This window comes from Eriocheir sinensis, chromosome 51, assembly GCF_024679095.1.
Source record: "Eriocheir sinensis breed Jianghai 21 chromosome 51, ASM2467909v1, whole genome shotgun sequence".
NCBI classification, from domain to species: Eukaryota; Metazoa; Arthropoda; class Malacostraca; order Decapoda; family Varunidae; genus Eriocheir; species Eriocheir sinensis.
Window position 1 is genome coordinate 625,517 of NC_066559.1, and position 13,444 is coordinate 638,960.

Here is a 13,444-nt window from a genome sequence, read left to right on the forward strand (position 1 = left end):
GAATAGTCATGCATTTTACTGGGGAGGCCAGCCTGAGGGTAGCAAGCAGGAACACAGGGTGGGATTATTAATTAACTGAAGTCTAGAAATTAACTTCGTCATATTATTTAGTATAAATGAGCAAGTAGTATCAATTATATAAAAAAATAAAATATACAAAATAAAGATAAGCTAACTGTATGCTCTAACGTTTAGTTAAACAATGAGAACATTGACAAGTTTTGTGAAGATAATCTATCAATTATGAACACCATTTTCAAAGGGCTTGCCCATCATAATGGTACCATAGGGGAATCAATGCTAAAGTAGATAATAAAAATTGCAAGATAATGCTCAGTAGTAAATCATGGGCTAGATTCACAAAATGAAAGAGAACAAATTGTAGTAGACTTAGCTGAAAATTATTCCATAAAAATAATAACTGCAATAAAAAAATGTGAATATGGACACTGAAACCTCTTTCTGGGGTAATAACTATATCCTCACAAACCAGTGGGACATACTGAAATCTGCAATAGTCCTCAAAAAAGTATGTTGGTAGTGACCACACAATGGACATATATAAAATCAAGATCAACCTGAGAAGAAATAGCTCGATAAGAAAGCCACTTGCATAACAGAAAACCAGAAAATGGATTCAGTATCTAAACCAAACATGCAGCTCTTGACAATGAAGAAATTAACTGAAACTTTACTAAAATTCTGAAAGAAGCTGTGCTTGGTGGTAAAACTAGAAAACAAAACCACTGTAATCTCACTATAAAAATCAAATTGCTAAAACTAGAGAAGCGGAGAAACATTAAAGTACAATCAGCCATTGACAAAATAGAAGCAGCAACACATTTAAAAACAACAACTATAAGAAAAAGCAAGAGGACATGAGAAATATATAACACTACCACTTCCTACAGGTTCACCCAAGATGGGGGAGAGGAAGAGGGGAGGGGGATTGGGGAGCAGGAAAAGGAAGGGAGAACTCCCCTCATTATATCTCCTCCCATCCACCAACTCTCCCTCCTCTCCTGTCTGCCCCACACTGGAACTTCTAGCAGCAGCCAGTACCTTCTACGGAGCCATAAACACGACCCTATGCCTCTGGTCTCTCGACAGTACTGATGCTGGTACTCCCATTCCCACCATTTTCAAGTTCTGGTACTCAGGGTACTGAAATTTATGGTACCTGCCAAACCCCATATGACAAATGGGTGGGGAAAGTGGGAATCCCTTTTTAAGATCTGTTAATACATTTGCCAACTGAGAGTGAAGTTTTTAGTTCAGTACCCAAATGGAAATCTCATAAATACATCACAAACTTTTACCCAGTGACTAGTGAGCTACATATATTAGATTTTTTTTTATTTCAAATGGATTTTTCTCTTTGGTACAACAATACAGTATGTAGGCTATGCCTGAAAGACATGAAAGAGGGTAGGAAATCTATGACTTAGAACTAAGTTGCACACTAAACAGCAAATAGGCACCTCTTTGGTGTAGTGATTAGAATACCAAGTCATGAATCTGCTGGCCCAGGTTTGATCCCAGCTTGGGATTGTCAGTGTTGGGCTTATTCAGCCATTTGTCCTTTTCAAAAAGGTTGGGGAAAGTAGACTGTGGTAAACCAGATGTTACATCTCTGTCTCTGTGACCCACCCACCACAGGCTCATGGGCCAATGAGACATGAGCACAGAGGCAATGACCAGCTTAGCATATGACCCCAACTTTACCTTTAAACAGCAAAGGGTTTAACTTGACAATGTTCTTATGGTTTACAAATTGAGAAACTTTACTGCAACACAATATGAAGACCCTATCTAATGCCACTCAAATATAATAAATGTATGTTTCACTATATATGATTTAAAAATTACACTCTTGGATGAAACCTAATGAGTACATAATAAGTACAATATATATATATATATATATATATATATATATATATATATATATATATATATATATATATATATATATATATATATATATATATATATATATATATATATATATATATATATATATATATATATATATATATATTCTCTAAGTTATATCTATGTTTCATATGTTCATTTCAATAACTTATTGTATGCACTGACTCTAATCATACATTCGCATATGAAAAATTATTTAATGACTAATAATAATTCCAGCAATTCTTATGTGTACCTAAATATTTGCAAAATTTTACAAATCTATAGGTTAAACCAGTTATGACTAGTTCCATTAGTTAATGACATATACAATTAACAACCACTTCTTCATTCATAATACAAATTATATTTACTCAACATATATAATGGATAATTCATCAAAGATGCAAATGCATTAATATCACAAACCTCAGGAACTTTAATTACAAATCTATTAGCATACCAGTAAGTTTTCTGTGATATATAACTGAGCCTGCATAGAACTATGGTACAGAATGGTAAATGACTAGTATACCAGGATATGAAAGAAAAGGCATTACCTACACCCTCAGCAAATCATCATCACTATCATCTACTTTAAAAATCCTAATGGAGGAAGAAGTTCCTAGCAGAGTGGAATTTTCAACGTGAGGCTGGTCACTACGTACGTAACCACGGACTCCAAAGAGTCTACGTGCTGATGCCAATATGTGATTCCCACGCCTTGTTTTGATGAGGAAAAGAGCCACTACAAACACAGTTCCAGATACAACCAAAATGCTTGAGACAACAGCGGATACAGAGGTGTGAGCTGAAGTTTTGTCCTTTACTCCATCACTGGAATAACTACTCTGTCCAGCAGTATTGTTTACTGAAGAAACATTTACTGGAGGTGTGTATTCTGTGGCATAAATCCCCTCAATACAGGTTACATTTGTTTTCCAAGTAAATACAGCTTCACAGTGAAGGGACTCCATCAGTTCATCAGCAACTGGGAAGCCATATCCTTTACTCATATCACATTCAAAGAATATGGAAGAGCTCTTTTTGCCAGGGACAGACCCATTGCAAATGCTACCTCCATAATACTTCAGACTGAGCTGGCCATACTCCCACTGCAGCACAGACTTGTTACTCAAACCATAACTATCACCATCTGAGGTGCAGCTGCCTGATGTATTACATGCAGACCCACATACATTTACAGTGAAGGTTTTGTTCCCGAAGTTTACTTGATATCCTTCATGACGATACAGAGGTCTCAGATCAATATTTGTTTTGGCATCATCGAATCTAATCTGACACTGTGGGCCTGAGTCTTCTATCTTCGACGGTGTGTCACATACAACTGATGTGTGCCACTCAAACTGGTACTGACAATCATGAGTCATTTCCTTGAACACTGGGTTTCCCTGGAACACAAAATACCATGTAATAAATTAATTACGTGAATTATGTAAAACTTAAGGATATATATTTAAACTAGAATTCTAAGATTCCCTATGACAAGAATTCTCAAGGAAATAAAAAGCTAACTTACATACAGATATACTTGTGGATTGCATTTTGTGAAAAGTTTAATAACTTCCTTTAGTATTTTGTTAACTAACACTATTGATTCTCAAGTTATAAAGATCACATTAATAAAGTTTGCTTTATAGTAAGCCAAAGATAATGAATCAGTGTTTTAGTGTTTGTGTATCCAAGAGGCAATGTTCTGTGGTAGTCTTAGGCCACTTGGCAATGACTGAAAAATTGCCAGATTGTTTGCAACTACAGGCAGGACTCAATCCTGTGTCCTCTTGGACACCGCACCCACACGCTGACCACTCAGCCACATAGAAGCAGAAAGAGAAGGATGGTTTGTTGTTAGTGTACTTTTGTATTGTTGTTGGTGTGCCGTTTGAAATACTGAACCATGGTGAGTGAAAACGATTGCTGTGTATGAGTGCTTGTTTGTGACTGGCGTGGCTTTGTTGTTTGTGTCCTCGAATGTGTTGATCAGTGTAGTATAAGTGCTGTGAGTATAAATGTGGTGATAACGACCTAAAAAACACATTTGAAAAACTTCCACAAAAAATTATGCAAATTTCACTCTATTCTGTTTTGTGCCATTTGAAATAGTAAACAAGGCATCCTTACTCACACACCATGCAACCACACAACAGCCTAGGACCATTCAGAAAATTACCAAGATGCTTTCAGATTACAGTAAAAGTTCAATAATCCAAATGGCAGCAAACCAAAGGTCATTCAGATTATCTAATTGTTTGTATTATTGGGAAGGACTCCTGAAAATGACAAATCTATCATTTATTTCACAATAAAAAAAATAAAAACATGTTTTACCACTCACTAATAATGCGCCACGCCCTTCAATACAATCGGCGTCACCATATGGAAAAGGTTAATCCTCTTCTAAACCTCTTAATCCTCTTTCATTTCCTCTTAATCCTCTTCCATTTCTTCTTAACCCTTTCTATACTGTGACACCAACATCTACGTCACCGTATGGAAAGGGTTAAAGTGCTGATTAGCAGTTTTAGTTGGGTAAAGCCCAGGTAGATCCAGAGGCAATAATAACGCTAAGAAGTAAAGCAGGTTCACAAAAATGCCAAGCAACAAGGAAGGGCCGACAGAAAGTTGAACCCCTTTGACGATCACCGAGTCAAGTTGAGGCTGCCTTTTCACTTAACCTTTTCAATACGGTGACGCAGACGTCAGCATCACAGTATGGAAAGGGTTAAGAGGAAATGGAAGAGGATTGATCCTCTTCTAAACTCTTAACCCTTTTCTAAACATCTTAATCCTCTTCCATTTCCTCTTAACCCTTTCCATACTGTGATGCTGACATCTGCATCAAGTACTGAAAGGGTTAATCTATTCACTTTTCACAAACTTGCAATAATTTTACCCATTATTATGGTATTGCACAAAATTCCTTGACCCTACTGTACATGCCACTTTTATTGTCATTTTCACTCATCGTCCTCAAGCATCGGCTCAAGACTAGCACTTGTAGAAGGCATCGGAGTCATCTTCTGGCAATACAGGGCTCTATACAGTTAAAAATTGAGGTGAATATTTGGCTGTCAACACCAAGAATAAATTTAATGCTCTCCTGAGTCTCCTGTTTCTTGCCCCTGATGCTTGGCACTGCTCGACACATGATTTTTTTTCCATCTAATTTTAATTTGAACTATTGGGATTATTAGATTAGCCATGTTTGGATTATTGGACTTTTACTGTAAGCATTATTGGAATGAACTAAGTTTATTTGTTTATGACTGCATTACAGTAATACTCACCATGCCTGCACCTGGGTCACATATGAAGTGTATCATTGATGACAAGTTGTAGTCATGCACCGTAGGACATCTGGCTCCATGGGTATACATTATTCTGGCGCCTCCACTGCCATCATGCACTGGTGTCACACTGGGATGGCCAAGACTGAGTGGGTTCTCTCCTGAGCTGGATTTACATATAGCAGACCCTGGCCGACAATTAAGGCCAATAATATGATTCAGTGGTCTACATACATTAAGGTAAAACTTTTCACTAGGATTCTTTGGGTTCACAGCCTCATAGTTCCCAACTGACTTGATGAGTGTAGAGAGATCAATTTGGTGAGTCCAGGTATTCACAACACATGGTATTCTTTTTTCACAAGCCAATTCGGTATACCACGTAATAAAGTATACACACTGTACAATGTCATCAAAAACCAACACTGGGCCTTCAGTAGTATTCTCAGCTCCACAAACAAATGTGATGATAGTGGAACGATTAAGGTTTTCTCGACATTTCTCCCCATTGGTATAGTGAAGTGAGAGATGCTCTGGGAGATAATAAAGATTTGCATTTGCTTGACCAGCACTGCCAGTGCTGGTACATGCTCCAATATTGTCTCCTGGACATGCTGAATTTTTCAAAGCTGCACACACATTCAAAGTCATAGAAAGATTCTTATGGTCCTTGATTGTGTATCCATTTTCTTGTTTCAAGGGGTTTAAGTTAAAATTGTAACCATTAGGACTACTGACAGTGCAATCACTCCCAACTTGAAGGAGACTGGTGTTCTGAACAGGTATTGGACAAGCTGCTGCACTTTTCAGCTCAAAATAATAGGTACAGTTTTCCTCAGCAACAAGCCGTGGAAAGGAGAATGTTTCATCTTCATCACACTTGAACTCAATGAGTGTCTGGTATAACTGTGTGCCCCCCTCACATTGATCACCTCCAGAATACTTTATCATGAGCTTCCCATTCTCCAGGTAGGGACCACTTTGAACCTCCCCTATGTTTATAGAACTGTTGTGGTGTGTACGGTCAATAATGCATGCACCAGCCCTGTAAGGACACCTACTGCCTTTCTGATGCACTATTGATCTGCAAACATTGAATACGAACTTCTTGCCATCCGTTGTGTAATATTCAAGGTTTGTGTCTGATGAAGACAATTCATGAAGATTATACACCATCCCTTCTGCAGTGTATAAAGTGCAGTCAACCTTATGGAAAGGGGGACAGGCTTGCTTTGTTTTCCAGAAAAAGCTAGATGTGCAACCATGTTGGCTAAAGAATAAAGGACCATCTCTACCACTTACTTCATGGTCACAGAGGAAAATGATCTCAGAGGATCTGGTGCTGTTGCCATCACAGCCACCTGTTCCATTTGTATAACTCATCATTAAGGTCCCATCATTGAACCTCACTTGAGTTGTGTAATGCCCTGCACTAAACTGCTGATCCTTATTAACTTGACATACCCCTGATGTACCATTTTCTCCAGCACATGGAGATATCAGAGGACCACACAAATTGACTGAAAATATATCTCCTTCATTGGTGACATTATAGTCTCTGTAGATATTCCTCAATGGGTTTAGGTCAAAGACATTTCCATATTTAGGGTCCTCAACTCGACAATTATTCCCAGTAGTAGAGTGGCGAGGACATGCCACAGGTGTCAACCAATCAAATACAAACTCGCATGTGTTGGTCTCTTTCACTAGGACTGGACCATATTCAGTATGGCTACAAATCAGGTTGATTCTGGTGGAATGGCTATCTTGCCCTCCCTTGCAAGGATCACCTCCTGTAAGAAATTAAATAGTATGTAACAAATATCCAATAAGTGGCAAAGAGATATTTCTAACCATCTGAAATACCCATAAAGCAATGAACATGGATAAAACTCCCACTAATCATTAACTAACAGCCCCACTGATTTTAGAGAGCCCATGGGTCTTTATGAATGAATCTGAAAACAGTCAAGACATATGAAAAAATTCTTGTGATCATTACTCATGTTTCCATCAGCACATATCTTTTAAAGTGCTGCCTTAAATACACCATAAACATCAATGTGTTGCATCCTAATAAGTTCACTGTGGCTAAGGGCCGTATTCTTAAATCTCACGAAATCGGCAACAACAACGACAGTCCCCACACATACTAATGTTCGGGTTGTCACAATTTGCATATTCTTAAACACTCGGATTTGTCGGGTGGGATTTGGTAACACTGGCGGCGTGAGAAAATTTAATTGGTAACAATGTCCCTTGTTGTTTGGTCCATCTCAACGTTCTGACAGTCAAAACGCCCACTGCACCTGATGCCCTGCACACTGTGTTCAAGTCAACAATGGAGGAAACTAAGCGATATTCATCCCAAAATGAAGTTGCTCTACTTCTGGAGCTTGTAGAGACACCAAGCAGTAGTACTTGACAGAAGAACAGATCATGCAATGATGACAAAGAAAAAGGAGGTTTGGGAAACTATTGCATCACTACAATGACAGTGGCTGATGAGGCCGCGGCCACACAGGGAGCGAGAAAGCTAGCAAGAGCGGCAAGGGGAGTTTGTGGCCACACGAAATGTAAGGCGAGGCGGGGGTTGTCATGACAACGAGGCCCGCAAACTGCCGTAAACCGGTATATAGCCTCGCACCCACCCCTGGCGGAGCAAACGAGGAATAATGTGAAATGTTTTTATAAATAGTTCCGTGCTTCACTTATTTGGCGTTTTATGAAAAATCTGTATACACCATCGTGTTCAGGAGGCTTTTCTCTATAAGATGGAATTGTTTATTTTAGTACTCATTTCATAGCCTCTGCAAATGGTAGCGATATGTAAAATGTGTTATAAACATTATGGAGTGATTATTTAACTTCAACTCATCACTATTTATTTAGTTTTAACCCCAAGAGAATAATTTTCTTTGTGAGGTGTCATATATTGTTGTACTTGTCTAGTTTTACCGGCGGAGCATAGATGATCAGTATCACGTTGGGATCCGTGGGGGGTCCAGCCCCCCTGGTGGGGCAGCGAAGACGATCTCTCTTCTTTGCTTGTTTTGATAAATATGAGGCACTGCTTTTTACTCAACTTGCTCTTAACACTTCAGGGAGAGTAGCAGAAGTGTTCTGAATGTCTAGTATCCTCAAAGACGTTGCGAACATGCAAATCAGGCACAAAATAACACGCCCCACAATATTTGTGAGAAGGGGTGACGGACCCGACAAAGTCTCCCGACAATTTGGTGCTTTGATCGGTACCACAGTCCCAGAGGTGGCGTAAAAGAATACACCCTTCGTGACTGTCGGAACTGTGGTAGCCACGGGCACGATGGTTGTTTAAGAATATCATTGTCGGATGTGTGGGGACTGTGGTTACAGAAGTCTGATTTAAGAATACGGCCCTAAGTGTGAAATGATAATTCTGGAATACATCAGGAAAACAATCAACTTTGATAAATTTTGGGCAAAAAAGTGAAATAGTGGCATCTGGCACATTCTCTGGTATGGATGTTTGCCTAGTTGTATTAACCTAACCGTGATATGCAGGAAATGCGCCGCACTCATGGATGATAGAGAGTAAGAACAGGTGTTCCAATGACAAAGCTTTGATGCCAGGATGATCTTGCTTTCTTATCTGATTCTTGGTCATCCTCTCTTAACTGCTTCAGTGCTATTGCATTAGACATCTCGAAAGCTTTAGCTCTGATATATTAATTTTTGTGGCGTCAGGAAGGTTTTTCATCGCGGCGCATGAGATGAGTCAGACTTGGCGAATGTTCATTGCAAATTCTGGTCGAGCTCGAGCAAAAACTACTCAAGCTAGGAAGGCATGCTTGGTGGCAAATGAAAGCTCTTTTAATACAGATAATAATCAGAAAAAAATTTGAAAAGCATTAAATAAATAAAAAAGTTATAAGCAAAAACTAGGACGTATCCAAATCACGGCAAAAGGGCCGAAAAACAGGCTATAATGTGATGGCTCGACGACAAACTTGGAATCAAGCTATCATAAAATCCTTCAAGTTGGTTAAACTACATTGCCAAGAGGGGCTACATGCCAAATTACAGCCTTCTAGAGGCAATAGCAGGCCACACTAGACGAATACAGCAGTGTCTTGAGTACATCAAAATCACTCTCGACAGGGTTTACGATTCGAGCTCTAGTGACGAAACTACTCGGAGTAGGGAAATGTTATGCACCATATTGGGAAGCACATTGGCAGGGCTAAATCCTTTGTTAAATAAGTTTTTTTAAATTCTCACAAAATGAGCGAGTTTCAAGGTTGGGAACTCAAAAATGGGATTTTTTCAGTCGCTTTTTGCGGATTTATTAAATTTTTTACACTTTCAAGTCAGTTTTCGAGCCCGGTCACTAATTAGAAAATATAGCCCTTTCATTTTGCCGTCGATTGATACCAAAAACTTTTCTGTAGCCTCCAGAAATAAGGGAGTTATGGCGATTCGCACCAAAGCGATTGATTTTCCAAAATTCACGGCTTAATGACAAAGGCGCCGCAAAATCAAAAGAGTAAGCCGTCCATTACTTGAGATGTCACTGCATATAGTGAAAGACTACATATGGGGTATGCAATTGTTGAAAGTTCTACTGTGCTTGCATGACTTGTAACATTGGGGGAAACCCAAATTTACCTTAACCCCTTCACTATGGCCGGGCCAAAACAGCACCCCGCGCCGTATCCGAGATCGCCGCGCGCGCCAAATTTCAAATGTCGCTACTGAATATAACAAGTTTTCAGCCATAAACTCAACATAATCATCATGTATTATAAATGAAAACATGCAGAATTAAATGATGCACATAAAGAAACACCAGCAGTATGAGCGTCCTCAGATATGGTACGAGGCACGCAAGGATGCAGTATACGCATCCTCTTGTTGACAGGGTTAATGCACACTTTCTAGTTATTTTTTCATATCTTTTATAAATAAATTTGCTGTTAATTTATGCTTTTCTGCAATTATGTCACTAATTTTACCAAAGAAAATAATAATTTTACACCAGTAGGGGTTAGGTTAGGTGAAAACAATAATTTCACACCAGTACAGTTTTGTGTTCAATTATTTTCTTTTTAATAAGCATTTTTTTTTTTTAAATGTTCATCTATGCCTTTGCAGTGATCATATAAACATTTCCATGCATGCTGTGTTCTTTTATTTGATTTATTTACATTTTATTGAGGGAAAATATACCATATACAGGAACCAATTTTGGAGGGATTATTCCTTTTAAAGAGCTTTCAATAAAAAATACACATGATAAAATTGACTTACAAGAAAATGTAAAAATGGTGGAAAGATGAAGCATTACAGGAATTGAATGTAATCTGATTGCAGTACATATGTTAAAAGCATGACTAACATTATGGAAATTCCACATGGTCAGCAAAGCATTACCATAATGTTTAATAGAAAGGTCCAAACTTACTCACCACTATAGAGGATAGTAATGGAGCCATCTTCAATGTTAATGGCTGGGTCAGATGTAAGGAGTCCTAAATTATAGGAAGCCTCTGTACCTAATCCAGCTCTGCATGCACCAAGCAGGCCCGAAGGACAAGTGTATGGCATAGCGGGGTTTACAGGCCCACAGATGTTGAGATAGTACAAAACCTCCTGCAAAAAGTTATCCATTAGTTTACACATTTACAATAAAGACATAATTTCTTCCATGACTATGACAATAAAGCTTCATAAGTTACTTCAGTTTAACAGAATATGATTTATGCAGTTCCTGTTATTATCCAGTTTTTATTACCAGTTTCATATTTTTATTGCCTAATGTGTTGCATTTTTGGAAAATAGTAATGAATAGTATAAATTCCACAGCATATGACAACGTTGCTCTCGGACACTGTCAGTAGATGATCATCAAGGACACCATGTCTTCCACTTCAAAGGTAGGTTTGATGGTGCTATGGTGAGGAAATACCCCATGCAGACCCCCAGTTGGACTTCATAGCTGAGCCAGACTATAGTAAATGATTAACATGGTGTGATATGCTTAACCCGTAAGTGGTCAATCACGTACAAGTACGTGAAATCAGAGGTTACTTCCTGTGGTCAATCACATACAAGTACGTTCGTCACTTTCCTGCCTTCTACTGCTTGGAAATGCCTTCTAGCTACATGAATTATTTTTCTGGAAGTGTCTAGCATATATCAGCACAGCATCCCGCCATTTGAACACACGCATAAGCCCTCCCACCCCAACTTTCCTTACTTTCGTGACCAGCAAATTTTTCCCTATTTTAGGGAAATTTTGGAAGCCCATTTTTCAGTGATTTCGCCTTCCCCCCCAAAAAAATCCGGTTCCCCACAGGTCCCCAGGCTTGTGTTGGGGGGTAGGGGGGGCTGGAGTGGTGGAGGGGGAGAAGTAGTTGTTCTGTAGTTTTACCAAAAAAACTTATTAAAACTTAACCCCTTCACAATGGTCGGGCCAAAACAGCGCCCCACAGCGTATCCAAGATCGCCGCGCGCTCTGAATTTCAAATGTCACTATTGAATATAACAAGTTTTCAGCCATAAACTCAACATAATCTTCATGTATTGTATACGAAAACATGCAGAATTAAATGGTGCACATAAAGAAACTCACTACAGCCGGGCCAAAACAGTGCCCTGCGCCGTATCCGAGATCGCTGAGCGCGTCAAATTTCAAATGTCGCTATTGAATATAACAAGTTTTCAGCCATAAACTCAACACAATCATCATGTATTATATATGAAAACATGCAGAATTAAATGGTGCACATAGAGAAACATGAATTAATTGATAATTTTGAGATGTAAGCATAAATATAGATAAAATAACTCGTATATATTGGCTAAAGTGAGCCAGGACGCAGTATGCGCGTCCTCGGATATGGTACGGGGCACACAAGGACGCAATATACGCGTCCTCGTGTTGAAGGGGTTAACATGCACCAAGAAGGTCAATAGATAAATATATATCCCAAAATACAGGTTTAGCCACATCCTCTTACTACTCACTTGACCATCACTTGATGACTGCAGCACCTCCCAGTTGTCCGATGTCCTGTGGAGCGGTCGAAGGTCATACACATTGCCAGCATGATCATCCAATACACAGAGTGGGGTAGGGGTGGGAGGACATACTGCAGAAGTTCTTGACCCTAAGATGACAGAGGTGGCATTTTGTGTGATATAGTAGACCCTAGTGTTTGCAGCATTTCGGTCACAAGTGAACCTCACTTCTACACCCTTGTTTTCATCAGCTGGGTGGTACGCTAGAGCCAGCGTACTGTCTTCCCACCTAACCTTTAGATCCCGTGTGGTGGCTAGGATTTGGGGGCTTCCATCCTTTGGTGTATAACACACAGCCACATCCTCACCAGAACATGATCCATTGACAACAGGACCACAGATATTGACCTCATAAGTACCAGGAGGTTTAGCAGAGGACAAAGGATAATACGTTTCTGCTCGCAGGGTTTGCAAGTGTAATTTGTGGTCAGAGGATGGGAAGTCTATGCTGCAAGGCGTGGTTTCCACTACATCCAGACGGCGAGGGCAGGCGGCTTGTGTCATCCAGGCAAAAAGAAAGTCGCACTTGGGGTTGCTCATTAATACAGGACCAGTCTCGTCTTCAGGTGAGTGGGTACAGATAAAGTTGATAGACGTGCGGTATGTTTCCCCCTCCGCCACAGGGCATGGAACTTCGCTTTCCATAACATATTCAACCATAACTTGTCCTTCAGGTATTGTGGGTCCAACAGGGGAGACCCGTCCAGCGTTGGGCGCAGTGACATTAATGTCGCCTGAGGCCATCACCTGAGTGATGCAGACACCTGCATTACCAGCACATCCAGCCGGGGCGTTCCTCAGCGGGTGACATAAACTGAGATATATTTTTCTTTCTACGTGGGCAACATCCTCCACTTGCCAGTGATCCTGAGCGGCCAGGGCATTGAAGTCGTATTCTCGTTGACCCACCACTACAGTGCATGGTGACTCTTCACTGAACGTTGGCAGTGATAGCGATAACACCACCAAGGCTCCAAACAACAACCTGCTCCCGGCCATATCGCCTGCGGTTTAAACCCAAGGCGTGACAAAGCACTGGAGGGACCGTCCCGTCGTGTGAACCGTCACATGACTGCCACCAGTGACTCATCACGGCGTGGTAACACTGAACGAAAGTTCTTTCCTGGATGTTCAGTTCCTTGAAAAGGGCAAACAAGAAT

General features: G+C 39.9%; 1 protein-coding gene across 1 annotated transcript; it reads right to left on the minus strand.

The window, feature by feature from the left end:
- LOC126982461 (cation-independent mannose-6-phosphate receptor-like) lies at positions 1–13,444 on the minus strand. Its single transcript, XM_050834500.1, has 4 exons — positions 12,231–13,444; positions 10,670–10,853; positions 5,223–7,015; positions 1–3,326 (listed from the first exon to the last, which is right to left on the minus strand). The coding sequence occupies exons 1-4, from the start codon at positions 13,281–13,283 to the stop codon at positions 2,475–2,477; spliced, it is 3,882 nt and encodes a 1,293-aa protein (XP_050690457.1). The 5' UTR covers positions 13,284–13,444; the 3' UTR covers positions 1–2,474.